The sequence below is a fragment of the Simochromis diagramma genome, unplaced genomic scaffold (genome assembly GCF_900408965.1).
Source record: "Simochromis diagramma unplaced genomic scaffold, fSimDia1.1 OVJJ01000602.1, whole genome shotgun sequence".
NCBI lineage: Eukaryota > Metazoa > Chordata > Actinopteri > Cichliformes > Cichlidae > Simochromis > Simochromis diagramma.
This window is the reverse complement of record NW_024387040.1, coordinates 9278071-9296653: the sequence shown is the minus strand read 5'-3', so window position 1 is coordinate 9296653 and position 18583 is coordinate 9278071. Positions and strand designations below refer to the sequence as shown.

The following is an 18583-nucleotide window of genomic DNA, read 5'->3' as shown; positions in this document are numbered from 1 at the left end:
CCAGGAAGAGTTTTCACAAAGTGCAGCGCCACATCTGGGTCATAGTTGTGTTTGGAGCAAAGCTTTCTTTATGCAATGCAGCCCACTGACTCTTACCCACCCGTCCTCTTGAAGCCTTGCAGAAAGAACAACAACACACCCCTGCCATACAGACTTAACCCTGAGTAAGCGATAGAGCACCTAATGTGGACATCGGAGATATTCTGGAGCCGATGTATTAAATTTCATATCAACATCTGCACCCATTAAATAGGGAAGAATTCGCTTTTTATTAAAACGCATACCAGGGAGGCAAAGAAAACACGCAGGAGCTTTTCAAACAGGGAAAGTCTTCATGGACTTTAATGTCAAAATTCAAGGGCTCAATTCATCCTCCCACATATAACAAGAGTGAGAGTTCCCCAGAGACCATTGCAGCTTTGAAATATTTCCAAACATTTATTTTTTTTATCAACAAGAAACCAGAGAAATTATGATTATTGGTCTCAGATGAATGCAAATGAAACGAGTTTTGGACTTTTTGGCAGAAGATTTGTTTTTACTTTCAGTCCTGGACGTCAAAATAATCGATCGCGGGCTCTTCTTTAACCATCTTCGACCAGGTGCTTCCACCGGCAGACCTGGCAGGAGATTAATTGATGAGAAAACACAAAAAGAAGAATCACAAGCAGGCAGCGAAAGACACTAACAAACAGCAGCATGAAAGTAAGACAGTCCGTCTCCGAGTGTTGTTTAAGGACATTTTTGGAGTCGTATAGAAGCGTCTCTCTAACCACAGATTAACACTTACTTGCTGCTGTGCTGTTTGATATGAGCGATGGGAGGAGGAGCCCGTGCAGCTGTCTCTCGCTCTATCAGTGAAGTCAGGGTTGAGTTCGGGCAGGCCGACTTCCCCCTGGGCGAGAAAAACAAAACAAAACAAGATACACAGGCACATCCTCGACTCCACGATTACCATATTTCTCATCTATGATAACGGCGCTCGTATATTTAGTCGCGCTCTCACTTGTGAGCCGTGATGACCACGTTGCGTTTGGGCTCGTTATCGTAGCTCACGCTCTCCACGCCGTAGACCTCGGCCAGCTCGTGGATGATCTTCCGATGCTCTCGGTTCATCGGCGGGAAACAGTGGCTCTTCTTCGACTGCTTTCCCTGCAGAAACGGATGCTTCATAAGGCTACGGTCATGCTCGCTTTTCGCATGTTTAGTTGCATTTCAGCTACAAAGCCGCATTCGTGGTGATGTCGGCACCTCTAAAAGGTCGCAGCTCAAGTCTGCAGTCACAAGATGACAGGGAAGAATCACAAATACAGATTTGTTTTTATTTTACCAGACTTCCTTTGATTGTTGTAACACTGCTTTGTTTTAAGTGTCACAAGACAGAAACGAGGCAAACAAAGAAAAGTCTAATCTGGCGCTTAATTTAGTTTTGGGGTTTATTTTTAGTGGTATGTCTGTGTATGTTAGTCCTTATATCGACCCCCTCACCGTCATTATTACCAATAGCGGTAAAGAGCAGGTCTGTGACCACTTATAACTCACTTCTGTGTGATGTTTTTGTTGTGTTCCTGTACATATTTGTTCACTGAAGTCTGATTTGACCTGGGCTGGGAGCAGTTTTGCTTCAGTCTGGCCCGTTCACATCTGATAGTTTCTGATGTCCATTAATAGGCGCTATCCCTGTTAATTAAAGAAATATATCTCCTGCTAAGTACCTTGGTAGCATTTGAATTTTTAAAATCTCACATTTCGAAGCTTCTTTCATTCATTTAGGAAACACTGCAAATGTCAAACATTTATTGTGAGACTAGAAAAAGTTACATTTCCTGGGAAAATGCCGTGTAGTGGAAATCATGAGTTGAAAACAGGTGAAAAAGTTGAACTGTCTGCTGAAGACGGCCGAGAAAACAGAGAGAGCGAGTGTGAGTAGTTAAGCGGCAAAGAATAAAGAAACAGGAAAACAGCAGGTTTCACAAAGGATATAGTCTTCTTTAAATCATGATGGTGTTTGCTGGTGCTGATGGCTGAAGCTAAAACTCTTAGTCACCGCCTTCAGCACCTGGTCGTAATGCCACAGATAGCGGCTGTCTGTAAGAGCCTTTGGGCAGCTGCAGAGAAGATGGAAACTTGTCCAGAGCCAAGTTGGACAGGAAGTGTGCCCTGGTGACCCTGCGCTGGAGGGTCCCCTCCCATCTTGTCCATGCTCCTTGCTATCAGAGCTCCACCACTGCTCACGTTCTCCACCTCCACACCTGCTTGGACTTTTTTTTTCATGGCTCTGTTGCATTGGACCTTTCTGACCAGACCTGGCTCTTTGGGAACAAGCCCAGACCTACCCATCACCACGGTGACCACCAGTGCCTTTTGTCTCAAGTGCGTTTCCACCACCTCCACCGCTTTTCTCCACCCTCCATTTCCTGCCTCTTCTAACCTCAGTGCCAGCTGATGACCTGCTGAGACCTTACCACAGCAGTCAGCCTCTCTAATCATGTGATTTTATTAATTGCATATAAAGCCCTACACAACTAGCTACATAATGGACCCACTGTGACCTTATAATAACAGTCTATAATAGCCTGGTCTGATCATGTTGATCACATGATCAACATGTGTCTTTTAAATGCTCCACACTCTTCTTTGAAATCCAGGGGTGACGGTGCTTTTGGAGCAGGCTCTCTCAGGCTCAGCCGGTCGGCTCAATCTGTGTTTTAACGACTGTGGAAAATTCCCCCCCAATATTTTCATCTATAGTGCATAACCAAACGCTGCTATGAAAGTATGCATTTATGAACAGAGAGATGCCTGCATGTTTCAGTGTACTACATGTACAAAACTGAGAATTAATAAGCAGGGAGTCTGTGTTTCAGGAGCAAAATGCAAGTGCTTCAGGTATGAGAGTCCAGACACAGTGAAGGCAGCTGACTCACAGTCCCACAGACACACTAGTCTCAACAAACATGATGTTCACATGCACCACAGTCTCCTCGGGCTGGTTGTGTTTAGTTAAGGACATTTCCTGCACAGGCTGTACACAAGAAGGGGATTAACAGGCTCCATTTCATAACGATTGTGGGGAGCTCAGCGTACTTTGCTGTGGTCTGCTGATATCACGAACAGACTGAATTAACTGATCGGGAAGGCTGGCTCTGCGATTGGCTGCAAGCTGTTGAATCAGAGGTGGCGAGGATGTCGCTGAACAAACCGTCATCTATCATCGATAACCCCGACTACTCTCTGCACCGCTTACTGGACAGGCAGTGGAGCACCTTCGCTAACAGGGTAACAAATCATTAACACATCTGTCCAGCTGCGAAACATCCTGCGCTTGGATTTTTCATGTTTTCTTGGCTTTTAAATGGCCCCAATTCAGTCACTCTAGCAGGTAAAGCTGCAACCACAAGGGGAGCATTTAATGAGATTGTATGTTACCAAATGTAAAACAACATTTGGGTCGTTCCTCTTTTAAAATTAAAGGTCTACAAATTTGAAACACTTTGCCACCGGGAATAAAAACACATCTGATCATTGGAATGGGTCTTATTACTGTTTTATTACTATCATCATCCTTCAATGTTTCCATTTTACTGTACATGCCGTTTTCTGTTTTATTTCTGTTTTTTATATTTGTGTTGATATAATGCATCTTAAAAACAATGCAAACTTTTAATGTCTGTTTTTGTATAAATAAATAAATAAAACCACAAAATAAAAATACTTGTTTTGCTTTTTTTAAAATCACTTTTTCAAGTATTATCTCATTGTTATTTTATTTTTTTTTAGCAAACACTCTACTTTTTATTTTATTTGCTGATTTGAGGACAACATACTTTTTATTTTGTTTTAATATAACTTTACTATAATAACTTTGCTCCAAACTACAAACGTGAGTACAAATCACGTTTTGTGAGCTGACCTCTGGTATGAAGTGATACAAATCTATCACTTTCATAAATACTTTCAGCCTTGTCCTCACTGTTTGGGATCCTCCTGGTTCAACGTGACTGTTTCACGCCCAAAAGTCACGTCCATAAAGAAATGTGTTTGTTTTCTTTTAAATTTGGTGGGGGGCTTAGATCCAAAACCTTTGGGATGAACTGGCCCGTGATCCAGTTCATTTCTGTCAACATCTGTGCCGCCCTATCTGATGTTTCTGTGGCTGAATGGGAGCAAATCCCTGCAGGCAGGCCCCAAAAAAATCATGTGAAAGGTTTAGGGAGAAGAGTGGAGGCTGTTACAGCAGCAGCTTAATGTCTATACATACGAGTTGAAGCGTCCATGTACTTTTGAGCTAGTAGTGCATGCGTGGCCTATTTTCTATAGATGGGTCAGTAGGCACATTTGACCTGACTTTTCAGAGTAAAAGAGAACAACAGCTGGTACAAAACTGAATCGCTTTCTTTGCCAGAGGGCTGTTGGAGGGGATTTTAGCAAAATTTAAGCAGAGAAGTAGATTTAATAACTCGGTTTTTTAGGGAAGAAAGAGCCCAAAAAATGAAATCAGTGAAGTCAGCACAGCATGCCTTGAGAAAAATAAGATAAAACATTTCACTAAGCTGACTCCCGGGCAGAAAAAGGTTTCATTCATGACCCGTCGTTCCAAAAAGAGGCTCAGCTAAGTAATAAACAAGTCCTTACATTTGGAAAAGAAATCAAAGCAGTAATGTCGGTCTCTCAGAGAGCCTCAGTGAATCACAGAGGACTGGAAGAAATAAATAAATACGTGGAGACATTTCCACCTGCCCGAGAAGTCTCCTACTTGCTTATTTGAGCTTGGAAACTGTGACAAAAGAGCTGAAAATACAACAACTGGGGCACAAAATAACGAAGCTACAGTCGGGCAAAAAAGTATTTAGTCAGCCACCGATTGTGCAAGTTCCCCCACCTAAAATGATGACAGAGGTCAGTAATTTGCACCAGAGGTACACTTCAACTGTGAGAGACAGAATGTGGAAAAAAAAAATCCATGAATCCACATGGTAGGATTTGTAAAGAATTTATTCGTAAATCAGGGTGGAAAATAAGTATTTGGTCAATAACAAAAATACAACTCAATACTTTGTAACATAATCTTTGTTGGCAATAACAGAGGTCAAACGTTTACTATAGGTCTTTACCAGGTTTGCACACACAGTAGCTGGTATTTTGGCCCATTCCTCCATGCAGATCTTCTCGAGAGCAGTGATGTTTTGGGGCTGTCGCCGAGCAACACGGACTTTCAACTCCCGCCACAGATTTTCTATGGGGTTGAGGTCTGGAGACTGGCTAGGCCACTCCAGGACTTCCAAATGCTTCTTACGGAGCCACTCCTTTGTTGCCCGGGCGGTGTGTTTTGGATCATTGTCATGTTGGAAGACCCAGCCTCGTTTCATCTTCAAAGTTCTCACTGATGGAAGGAGGTTTTGGCTCAAAATCTCACGATACATGGCCCCATTCATTCTGTCCTTAACACGGATCAGTCGTCCTGTCCCCTTGGCAGAAAAACAGCCCCATAGCATGATGTTTCCACCCCCATGCTTCACAGTAGGTATGGTGTTCTTGGGATGCAACTCAGTATTCTTCTTCCTCCAAACACGACGAGTTGAGTTTATACCAAAAAGTTCTACTTTGGTTTCATCTGACCACATGACATTCTCCCAATCCTCTGCTGTATCATCCATGTGCTCTCTGGCAAACTTCAGACGGGCCTGGACATGCACTGGCTTCAGCAGCGGAACACGTCTGGCACTGCGGGATTTGATTCCCTGCCGTTGTAGTGTGTTACTGATGGTGACCTTTGTTACTTTGGTCCCAGCTCTCTGCAGGTCATTCACCAGGTCCCCCCGTGTGGTTCTGGGATCTTTGCTCACCGTTCTCATGATCATTTTGACCCCACGGGATGAGATCTTGCGTGGAGCCCCAGATCGAGGGAGATTATCAGTGGTCTTGTATGTCTTCCATTTTCTGATGATTGCTCCCACAGTTGATTTTTTCACATCAAGCTGCTTGCCTATTGTAGATTCACTCTTCCCAGTCTGGTGCAGGTCTACAATACTTTTCCTGGTGTCCTTCAAAAGCTCTTTGGTCTTGGCCATGGCGGAGTTTGGAGTCTGACTGTTTGAGGCTGTGGACAGGTGTCTTTTATACAGATGATGAGTTCAAACAGGTGCCATTCATACAGGTAACAAGTGGGGGACAGAAAAGCTTCTTACAGAAGACGTTACAGGTCTGTGAGAGCCAGAGATTTTCCTTGTTTGAGGTGACCAAATACTTATTTTCCACCCTGATTTACGAATAAATTCTTTACAAATCCTACCATGTGGATTCATGGATTTTTTTTTCACATTCTGTCTCTCACAGTTGAAGTGTACCTCTGGTGCAAATTACTGACCTCTGTCATCATTTTAAGTGGGGGAACTTGCACAATCGGTGGCTGACTAAATACTTTTTTGCCCCACTGTAAATAAGCTGACACAGCCCTAAAGGGCCAACGTCTCCACCTCAGGCTGACACCAAGTTCAATGAATCCATGCGGATCAGCAATGATAGTAATAAAAGTAATAATCAATCATTTGTAATAAATAAAAGAAAAGTTTTTTGTTTTGCTCCTTAACAAACCAGAGCCATTCATCCATCACTCGTGATAAAGCCGTTTAAACACCGGCTGCAGCTCTGGATGGAGCGCGCTCAGTGCTCAGCTTATTTAGCAAGTTACAAATACACAAACACTGTGATAGTACACATTACCTACTACTGCCTCCTAGGTTTTACACTTTTACTGATATTTACACACTGCTGCCATCTTGGATTGTGAAGTCGGGGTTGGTGGGGGTTCTCCAACTTCCTGAGTTGGAAATCCGACTTGAGGAGCCATTCCATAAAAATCCAGACTTTCCGCTTCAAATGGCAAGCAACAATACTGAGCTCGTGTCTCAACAGAGCCACTTTAAACATAACATACTTATTGTATTTTAATAGTTTTACTTTTTAAACCTTCATTTTCTTTTAATTTTTTAATACTAAGCGCCCTACTGTATTTTATGAAACTTTTTATATAGCATGTCACTGAATTTTATTGAGATTCTTCCTAATTTTGACCTTTTCTTGCATTTTATTTACATGTTTATTTTAAATCATCATATATTATTTTTAGACTTATTGTACTTAATCCATTTATTGATTTCTTTTATTATTATTATTATTATTATGTTTTTATGTTTAACCTTCATTAAAGGTTTACTTATTAAGTGCTCCATATGCATTATACAGTGTTTTACTCTATTTTATACATTTTACCTTATCAAATTAAAACTTGTATTTTTAAATTTCATATTATCTTTTCCCTTTTCTTAAATGTATCTCCTCTCTTCTCTGTAGCTTGTACATTATTGAGGTATTTTGTTACATCATGCCATTTTATTTTATTCATGTACTCCACTTTATTTAAGCTAGAGTCTGTGTTTAATGTTTTGGCTGCTCTAACAGCTTTTTACCAAAGTTTGGGATAAATAAGGTATTTCTCACATTAAGCTTAAAGCCCAGCTGTTTTACTAATTATATCCCTTAGCAGTAAACAACAAAAATATAAAGAAATCGTGGCTAAACAGATAAAATTACATTAATTAACTAGAAAGAACATGATATACATGTTATATTAATGATCATTAAAGTTTCAAAAATTTAAAAAAATTACAGTTAAAGTTCAGTTTAAAACAAAATGTTTTATGGGGTAATTATGTACAAATGCTGCACTGACTTGAATGCAAATATACTGACTAATGCGAGTGACTCAGTAAAATGCTTCACCACTAAAAAACTTGGGACTACAGCAGTCTCCCAGATTCTCCACCAGATGGAGCATTACATCACATTAGAGCTCTTAAATAACACCTCACCCCTAAACAGGAAAAGGAGACTCAAATAGAGATCGTACCTTATTAGCAAGCTCTACAAGATTCTTGATCTCCTCTTCCACCTCTGTGACAAACTTCATGTCTTTTCTGAAACGCAAGCAGAGCAGAGTTGCAGTTTCAGTGCAGCGCTCCCTCTGAGTTTGAAGATTAACCCAAACATGGCGTCGCATAACCGTCACCGTGGAGTAAAACAGATATCAGACCTGGCGTCGTCTTTGAGGCTGTCGCTGTACGCAGAGGTGGAGCGAACGTTGAAGGGGTCAGAAGACGAGTCGATCTGCAACGCCTCCGCCAAGCGCCTGTTCCTCTCCAAAGTGGCGCACTCTTGATCGCACTCGAGCCTGAGAAAGCATCGCATTTCTAGGATGACTGCTTTTCACACCTCAGCTGCAGTTCAAAGTAATCCACTGAATGGATTAAAGAACGAAATCTGGCCCTCTCCAGGAAATTATTTACATAATTACTTTCAAACAAGAGCTGCATCTTGGCCATCACACATAAGGACTCGCCTGTTGTTCAAATAATCTTGAAATAATTAAGCTCGAACATCCTGTTCAGCAAATGTTTCACATCTTGAGTTTGACACCTCTGGTTCGAGCTTTAAATCATTAATTCCCTGCACCACTCTACCTCGTCTGTTTCAGCTCTTTCTTAGAGATCAGCGGGCCGATATCCATGGAGTCACCGAGCTGCATGTCCGAAAGCTTACTGGCCATGGCAATGGCAGCATACCTGCACAACAAAACCAAAAATATCGGATAAATGTTGCTCGTTTCAAATTCCAATTTTATTCCTAGATGCTACATTAGTAGCTTTGCATCACTCACAGTCTAATATAATCTTTACTTATTATTAAACTGGGCCATGGTGGTGCCCTTCAGCTCATCCACCGTCTGAAACGAGCTCTTTAACACTCCTCTGACTTTAAGCCAGCTTTCTTCTGATTGGCTGCTCCTCAAAAACACTGAACTCCTTGAATCTGAGCTTTTACAGGAGCCTGAAGACTGAGGGTTTTTTTTCACAGCTATAACAGAATATATATGTCGCCAAAAAGAGAAATGCCAAACGAGGTCTAGAATAAAACACACAAAAAAGCTGAACACACTGGGAGCAGAGCTGACCTCTGGTATGAATTGGCTGCTTCTGCACAGGCCACGGTTTCCTTTCTACGACCGCACTCACACTGTACCGCAACCTGCGAACGACACAAAGGATTAGATTTCTCCTCCCTGGAGAAGAAGTGTTTCTGTAAGAGCACAAATACGCAAATTAAAAAAAGGTCAGGTCAGTTCACGCGAAGAATTCGTGCAGCTGTGAATGGCCTCCCTCTGGAGTCTGAAGCCTGCCACTGATGTGTTATTATTTGTTCCAAGTTAACCATTTATGACAGTTACACAGCACCGCGCCACATGTCCTCAGCCTTCATGCAAAAACAGCGGGTTCACAGCTGGACTATTGAGCAGATGTGACACTGAATTTATTCACTAAACATTTGCATGAGGGAAATAAGTTATTAGAGAGAGGAGGAACTTTTGATGGTGGGAAAATGTGCTGAAAAACCCAAGCCCTGATGTGAAAGAGAACATCTGTACAAACTCTGTAACCTGTTTTTGAGCCACTGGAAGTCCAGCTGTTCTCAGTGGCACTGCTCTGTACCTTGGCAGTGCAGGTGGTGCGTGGGCAGCTGCTGCCTTTATGACAGGGAGCAGCGCACGGGTGGCCGCAGTCTGGACGAGGCAGCGTGCAGGGCTGCTGGCAGCCGCCTTCTGGCAGGCACTCTCCCCGGTGACAGATGCGTTTGCAGCGGTGCGTCTCGCAGGGCAGCGTTTTATTACACATCAGGCCACAAGAAATGTCTTGGAGATGACACGGGATGTTGCTGCGTTGCTGTGAGTCAGAGAAAAGAGTGTCGCTTCAGTTGCAAGAACAAAAACAGGAAACAAGTCGTGCCATCAGTGGGCTCAGGGAACATTACCTCGTGCTTTCCCATGCACCATTTCTGCGTGAGGTAAGTGCAGGGAGGACATTTCTCCTCACTGTGGCAGTTGTGAAACACTAAATCAGAGGCAAATGTCAGGAGCATATTAACAGTTATTCGATACAGCTGCTGCGTGAACCGAGGTTATCTAAACTAAAACTATCTAAAACATACAAATGAGTCTTTGATGGCCTTGTTTACTGAGACTGAGTCACTGAAACTAAAGAAAACTGAACTAAAACTGAACATTTTCAAATCTAACTGGGAAGCACACAAACTACAATAACCCTGATGTAAGGAGCTACAGCTAAATCCCACCTGGGTGGTCACACTCGTGTCTTCTCGTGCACACGTTTTTGCACTCGGGTGGCTTCGTTCCACAGGGGATGGGTGGATACAGCACAGTGGACCCGCAGTGACACGTCAGCTCATCAAAACCTAAAAACCCAGTGGGACTCGTGACACACTCGTGGCATCTTAACGCCAAGCAAAATACAGCTAAAGCTTCAAATTAGTGAGACAGAATAAATCTGTGGTACTTCAGAGACTTGGCTCGTGAACTCGATACTCACTGGACTGCCAGCAGGGTTCACAGTTTCCACGGTGACAAGGCTCCTGGCAGCGGTGGAGGCCACAGTTGAGCTTGTAGCCGCAGATCATGGAGCACTTGTGCTCCACGCTCTGAAAACACACGAACAAAAACATTAACATCACCTCACGCGCTTCAAAAAACACTCTTATCAGAAGGCTGCTGCAAGCGGAAATTTAAATGTAGAGTCACCTCCGCATGATGCAAAGTAATTAAGAGCTACAAAGCAAGTCGGCTTTCAAATTCAGTCATATCCCAACCCAGTAACATATCCTCACTATTCTTTCCTTCTTACTAATGTCCACCCATTTCCTTTATTACTGTTTATTCTGGCTGTTTCTCCTCACTGCTCGTCTGTCAGCTGGATGTTGTTGGACAATTACACTGCAAGTCATTCCTGTGGTGCTTGCCGTGACTGTATGAAGGCAGCGAGTGTGTCGAGATGTTTTTAGACGCGTCCTGCCGGCTTTGCATTTGCCAGACCCTCAATCTAATTAAGAATTGTTAACTAAAAAGCTAAATTATGCATAAATCAAATACAGACTGGCTGCTATCAGCTGACGATTGCAGTCAGTGTGAAATTAATATGCATTTAATGACTCCCGAGGGCACGAGTGTCAAACATTAGGACCCGGGAGTCAGAATCTGCCTGCCTAAGATTAAAACATGGCCCGCTTGGCACCATTTGCAGTTTTGAAATTGGGCTTCTTTTTCTGATATTAAAAATATCTCAGGGAATAAATTTGTCGTTAAAGTTCTTTACACTGACAAAAAGGAGGTTTCACTGGTGCAGCCCACTTCAGATATAAGTGGGGCCACACCGCTGTTCACATGTGGTAAAAAAACAAAACAACATTACAATTACTAATAATGTTGATTGGCTAATTTATACTTAATTAAGGCAACACAGCAATAACAATATAGAAGATAAGAGAAGACATACTCTTTATCCCAAAGTTGGGTTGGGCTGGTTGTTATAGCAGGTAAAACCATTAAGTTGAACAGACCAAACATTACAATTAGGTTGGTTAAGTAAGTACTTTAAAGCAAAATATGCTCCATGCAGGTCTCTTTGGGTCTAGAGCTATTTAAAAATAACTCTTCTGGTGGTATGGTTTGCCCACCGCTGAGATAAACCTTGTTTCTACAGATGGCACAAAGTCAGACTAACATATCTGTAACATCCCTGCTGCACCTGTCACATAATCCTGCTGGTTTACAATGATTCTGTGTCACATACACACCTCTGTTAGTGATGTAAGGAGAGCTGAATGGGTGCGGCTCTGACTTAGGACGAGATGGGGAATTCACTGACCATCTCACTTAAACCAGCCATGTGTGTCACATGGTTGCATTTCATTGAGATAACAGCTATTATGTTTAACACACACTTTCTTCTGGACAATAACAATGGTTAGTTGGTTCGGGTGAGACAAAAATGTTGGGGTCAGAACCAGTCAGGGAAAGAGAAAAAAAAATGTATATGTGTGTGTGAGAACAGAGAGCATAAAGTCAAAAACACTGACCCAGATTCAATGAACACTCACCACACAACAAAGCTCCCCACACTTGTGTCGGCCACAGGAGCGCTTCTTGTTGCAGCGCTTCTCGCAAGTGAAGACGAGCTCCTCTGGAGAGACAAAAGTCAGGATTTAAACACAGGACGGCAGCTCAGGGTGGGCTATACTCATATTTATTAAAACCTCACCTTCTTTTTGGATTTTCTCACATGGGACCTCCTGGAAAGTAAAGGAGAAATCTTTCAAATCTTCAGTGTCTTCAAAATAAAAAATAAAAGAAAATATGGGATTGAGAAAAAACACAGCTGCTGATATTTCTGCAAACCTTAGTCTTGGAGCCACATCTGCACCTGATAGTTGAGGTCAGAGAGCAGGGCCCACAGCTGCCCTCGTGGCACAGCTTCTCGCACAGATGGATGATGTCTGAAATAACACAAGTTCATTATCTCACGTCAGGCTGCAAGAACAAAACAGGCCTAACATGATGTACATCCTGTTTGCACAACCACAACAGGCCACAGAGAAGAAAGCAGTTGCTTTCTTTTAGAAACAAAAGCCAGTTGAAGATTGAGAATAAAAAGAAAAAACAAGATGTTTTACAGGGGAAAGATCAAGGAATTCATTCGGCTTCAGTGACATGATGTTTGCCGTTTTCTCATTGAACTTCCTCCGGCTTTCTTCTGGATTTTAAAAGCTTCATCGCCATTTTATCAATATTACTTTAAAACAGATGACAGAAAAGAACCTGTTTTCTCCTGCCACAGCACATATTGTTGAAAAGCTTCACCTGTCACACATTTTCAGATCCTGTTTTTGCAATCTTAATGAGGCTCGAATCATTTCCTAATTCTAACTGATGCTATGAGTATTTCGACATGACAGAACAGCACTTCTTCTCACCACTCGAGCCGCAGGCCAGGGGTTTGTTGCAGGTCTTCCCGCAGGAGGGGATGGGATCAGAGCAGCTCCGTCGCTCAGAGTAGCCCAGCTCCAGGAGTTTTGTCAGCGGCGTCTGACCGCAGGGACACATATTCACCAGGCTTGGTGAGCGCGGGCACGGCTTGCACGGGCCGCGATGGCACGCCTGCTGACACCGGTGGACTTCACAGTTTAGCATCCTGAAAAGAGCAGTTAAATACACGCGGCTGTGATAGGAGCAAAATAAAAGCTTTAGATGGGCAGAATTAGCGCTGAAGAGTCGGACTTACTTCCCACATATTTTTCCACAGGAGAAATGTCCCGAACCATCAAATCCTGCTTTATCTGTGCCACACGGGACTTCCCGTGCGGTCACGCCACAAAAGCAAACTGCCCATAAAAACAGCAAAAGAGTTCATTACATTTAAAATGTTCCATAAGCTAAATTCAGCTATTCATCTGCACCAAAGTGAGACTCACCCTGCTGAACTTGCAGCTGGCATGGCTGACAGGTCCCGCTGTGGCACACCTGCACACAGGTGTGTTCAGCACAGTTGAGTACAGCACCACACACTTTGTCACATTGGAGCACAGTGGCCTGACCGCAGCGCACTGGTTGACTTGAGAGACATAATTTAAGAAATATTTAAAGTAAAATCCAAAAGGATAAAAAGACAGATTCACATGTGATCAGAGGTCGAGTACCTCGTCCTCCCGCAGATGCAGGATTTCGTTGCAAAGGCAGGACACTGAGGACAAGGTCCAGGGTGGCATAAGCTGAGGAGACAAAGAACATATTAACGTACGGGTTTGAAGTATAAATGTGAACAGCAGGTGTGCGAGTTACTCTAACCAAACCTGGTAAGACAGGATTCTTACCAGCCTTGTAATACATTAATAAGTCCAAGTAATGAATCATATTAAAAATATGGCTCAGCCCCCATTAATTTAGATATATATAAAATAAATGTCCACAAGCATTAACAACATGGCTGCAAAGTGAGAGTTACTAGTTTATGAAGCCACTGAAGTCATCTATAAAATCTGTCTGCAATTGAATTCCATTTTATTTTACATCTGCTACCAAGGACCCCAACCCCAAATGCAGATAAAATACATTTATTGGCAATGAAATAACAAGCTCGGTCAGAAACTACAGTCTGTCAAAGGCTTCACGAGTCTGTGGGGCGAGTAAGAGTATTTTTAGCGATATGACCACAAAGGGAGTGTTTGGGGTGAACTTTAAATAAAATATCTCCCATACATGCAATCTGTCTCTTAAAATATAACAGCTTATGCTCCCACAGTGTACCATCAAGTAGACCTAAAAATTGCATCAAATAAAAACAGTTTCACAGCAAACCTCACAAAGAAATACATTCTTAAAAGTTATCGATGAACTTCTGAAGCCCTACCGTCTTTTAATAACGTAATTTGAAGCTAGAAGCAGCTTTCTTGTGTTTTTAAGGCTCACATATTGCAGGGGTGGTTGCAGTCCACTCCACTTCTCTTCTTCCCACACATGTCACCGCAGCTGTGGGGAATCTCAGTACGCTGCCACTCAGGGTTTGTCACTTTACCTGCCAATGAAACAAACGGAACAACTCTTCCCATCACTCTCTGTGGCAAACTTAACGTAACGAAGCTTTGGGAAGGAGTCAGTGGGATATGATAACAATTTCATTCAATCGTCTAACCTGAGAGCAAGTTCATCACCATTTCTCAGCAGTGGTGTATATCTATGCTTGAATTAAACAAATACTCACCACAGAAGCAGGTGTAGGAGGTCGGGTGTTTCATTGAAACATTCTGGCAGGCTGGACAGCGCCAACCTTCAGCTGAATCTGATACAAAAAAGCTGAACTTTAACATACATGCATCCATTTTTCCTTTCTGCATAACGCTGAATGAAAGGGTCACCCTCTGGGAAGGATGTGCTTTCCCAGTACAGTCATCTGTGGCACTAAAGTAAAAATCACTTAGCCTTAAATGTAGCTTAAAACATTTTTTCTATATTTTTTTCCTATGATGAAGGACAGAAGGTGACGTGTTGTATTGTATAGCGCAGATTCATAATGGGAACAATAGCAGAAATCCACTTGGCCTCTCTGTTTTCAATGTAACACAATGCACTGCAGAAGCAGCAGGAATTTCACTGCACGAGTTACCGTCACAGTGACCATCCCTGAACACCGAGTACCAGCCACTGTTAGGAGCTCGCTATGCTGAGTACACAGACTACACTAAAATGGTCCCACACAGAGTAAACACTGTGTTCACACGCCGCACCGTCTGCCTGTGAGGCTGGCGATCGAGCCCATTTCTTGATGCAGTTGAGGTGGAAGACGTGGAAGCAGCTCTGACAGCTCCACACCGGCGCCATGACCCGGATCACGTCACAGCACACCATGCACTCGTATTTCTCCTCCGACAGCTGTTCAATCAGACACCCTGCGGAGGAAGAGATCAGAGGTTCAGAAGATGGCAACAAATACTTCGTTTCCCCCCACAGAGCTTTATCCAAAACTTTCTGCTCGTATGTCCTTTAGTTCACTGACAGACTCATCAATAATTCAGGTTGCTTCCAACCAAACAGCCTAAGATTTTTACACTAAGTAAGCACTATAAAACATGGGCTTGGGCTTTTTTTGAGCTTGATTTGCATTTTTAATTATTTTCTGGCCTTTTTACAAACAAAATAATCAATAAAACATAACATTAAACATTGGTTTCAGGCCCAATATTAAAACTAACTGAACTAGAGCTACTAAAAAGGGACAAAAAAATCCTCCAAAAACAACCAAAAAGGAACGTTTTCTGCAAATATAGTGAATATGAAATACTTAACAGCAAAATACGGGGAAATTTGAACTAACTTATGTTAGTTTGTTAGGAAACCAGGTTTCCTAAAAAAATAAATAAATCAATAAATTCTGATTAAACATTTTGTGTCTGACAAAACTGTAACAATATAAAAATGTAAAACATTGATAGAAATGTAAAATAAGTTGGGGAATTTGATCGCCAGACAACATTTTACAGAAGTAAGAGTCAAACCTGTCTGCGTCTCTTTGCTCTTTGGCATCTTGTTCCAGCTCCTCTGACCAGGTTTGTAGTTTTGATAGTTTGCTCTTCTCCCCCCTCTGGCCTGAAGGGGAGCATTCCCTCCTGAGCCTTTTCCACCTTTGCCTGCAGAATCCTGAGATGCTCGCCCCTGATCAGAGTCATCTTGGCCACTGGCTCCCTTCTCTGAGCCTGGCTCCTCTTGTGATGGTTGTCTGGGTGGTTTGATTGGTCCTTGCCGTCGCTTTGGGTCAGTGTGTTTCCTCTGATTATTGTCATGTTGGGACTCTGAGTCTTCTCTCTTCCTCTGATCCTCCACTGTGGTGTTGTTCTCCTTCCAACTGCCATTATGTTCTCCCTTTCGCTGCTCCTGACTAAACTTCCTTGGTTTTTTAGCCTGGGCATCCTGGTCCTCATTAGTTTGTTCCGTATCCCTGTTTGCACTTCCTCGCCGCCAGCTGGGTCCATCAGCACCACCCATGGGATGTGCAAAAGCATGGACACCACTCATGTATCTGTTGCTGCCACCGTATGGATCACCTCCAGGTCTTTGCCGCCATGGCACAGAACCTCCTCTGTTCCCTTCTCTCCATCCTCTTCCTCTGCCTCGCCTTCTGCCTTCATCTCCTCCTTGGTAAGGAGGACGATGATGATCTTCATAATTTGATCTATGGCTAAAAGGGGGATTAGTGCCCTGATTAAAGGGTCCATACTGATGACAGGTCTCATTACTGTTGTTACTGAGGTGTCTGTCATTGCTGTGTCTGGGTCGGCCTCTTCTGGGTTTGTGCTGATGTGACGTTTGATGTTGCGTCAGATCTGGATTGAGGTCAGGTGGGTCTGCAACAAGAAAACAGAACCAAGTTATGAGCAACATCAAATATATTTAGAGCAAAAACACTTAAAACTTTAAACTAGGCAGGACAACATCATTTATTGTCATTTTGCAAGAATTTCGGGGATCGTTGTGATCTAGTTACTTATGAGATGACATTTTAAATTGCATAGGACAAATAAAGAGTGCAATAACATTTTGCCATGAGCAAATAATGTTATAGACAGATTTTTTCCCCTGCATGTGGAAAAATGTTTGCACCCGCCGGTGTAAAATTAACATGACCATTTTTTGTGGTTTGCAATACCGTTTTGTTTACGAAACCCTAAAATACATTTCGGTATGTCAAATGGCCAAAATCAAGAGTTCTGTTGAGTAGAGTAAACCCAGACTCTATGCCTTAACTATATGGGGACGATCTGTTCTTATGTGCAATTTAAAACCTTAAGGTCAGTATATGTACAAGTAATGAAACTATGGAGTTTGAAATTAGCATGACAGCTCTCGATTTTATGGATAGCAACGCGTACCATCATCTGGCGTGCTATTGCCTTTCAAAGTTCCCCGGCTGTCACGTGTCGTTACCTCATTCACGAACTGCACGATCACTCGGAGATGCTAAGCTAACATTAGCAACCCAGAGCAAGTGAACAGAAAACTGCGTCAGCTAAAAGTTTATGTTTAGGCTGCTTAAGGTTGTCCAGCTAACACAACTAGCAAGAGAGTGTGTAACTGTTAGCGAAGCTGCTAAAGTCAGTACTTCAGAGTGATTTAAGAGTCGGTTTAGGCTGCTTCAGGTTCCTGTGAGTCACTGTTATTAAAACTGCACATTAGTTACCTGAGAAGCCCTCGGCCATTCAGTCTGAGCACAGCTTGTTGCTTGTTCCGCAGCACGTAAAGGGCAGCTTTAAGAGAAATGACACGCGTGTCCACGCCCTCCGGGACCGTATCCACCCTGTTTCCTGTCTTCTGGTTCTTAAAAATGATCCGAAACCCCTTAAAAGCGACAGTAATCTTCCCTTGCCTGCCTCGCACCTTATTATTATGAGCTAGCTAGTTAGCTAACGTTTTCCGCAGATGTCACAAACAGAACTTCCGGTCAGCGCTTACAAAAATAAAACCAAAATAAAACGTTTTCAGTAAACTTTCAGTTTAAGTTGATATTACTACTGCATGGAGCACACACCAAGAAATAAACGGAGGGATTACAACAAAGTAAAAAATAAGACAGTCGTGATAAAAATACATAAGAAATGAAGTATTTCATTTCTAAGGCTTTACACATTATGACATAATATAAAAATAACACTTTTTAGTATAACCTCAGATGAACAGCAAGACGTGACATACTACACACAATACATCGTGTCACAGTTACACAAAAAGCCAAAATGAAGAAACAGTGGGGCAAAAGCTAAGTACACCCACCTTTGTGGCTGCAAATGGAAGTTATTGTATATAAATGTTTGAGTCAATATATGGATTATTCCCATCATGCACATATGAACACTATGTGTTCTTTCCTTTTGATCTCTGTCTATAAAAATTTGCTTTCATTTTATATTATATACGTATATATCAACTCAAAATCATGCCCACAAGGTGGCGCTTCGTGTTTGGGTTTGTATACCAGAGACTAAGGAGGGCTTTCCCGATTGAAACTTTGGGGAAAAAACAATATCAATGTAATCTGTACTTCTGCTTATGCTTTAATATGCCCTGTGCCGCATACAGAGGTACTTTCATGGAGTAGATTTATGCAGTTTTAAAAAGGAAGTGAAAGTCAATATT

General features: G+C 42.4%; 1 protein-coding gene across 2 annotated transcripts; it reads right to left on the bottom strand.

The window, feature by feature from the left end:
* Window positions 1–312: 312 nt before the first annotated feature.
* Window positions 313–17887, bottom strand: nfx1 (nuclear transcription factor, X-box binding 1). 2 transcript variants are annotated; one of them, XM_040044367.1, is made up of 23 exons: window positions 17631–17886; window positions 15952–16797; window positions 15184–15345; window positions 14661–14738; window positions 14369–14474; window positions 13600–13671; window positions 13375–13514; window positions 13185–13284; window positions 12877–13094; window positions 12302–12399; window positions 12165–12195; window positions 12004–12086; window positions 10440–10548; window positions 10186–10305; window positions 9865–9944; window positions 9546–9776; window positions 9011–9084; window positions 8520–8621; window positions 8093–8230; window positions 7910–7976; window positions 1007–1152; window positions 791–895; window positions 313–620 (listed from the first exon to the last, which is right to left on the bottom strand). In XM_040044367.1, the coding sequence occupies exons 1-23, from the start codon at window positions 17647–17649 to the stop codon at window positions 545–547; spliced, it is 3201 nt and encodes a 1066-aa protein (XP_039900301.1). In that variant the 5' UTR covers window positions 17650–17886; the 3' UTR covers window positions 313–544. The 2 variants fall into 2 exon arrangements, with proteins under 2 accessions (XP_039900301.1, XP_039900302.1); XM_040044368.1 differs by lacking the exon at window positions 313–620 and having other exon boundaries at window positions 787–895; window positions 17631–17887.
* Window positions 17888–18583: the final 696 nt, after the last annotated feature.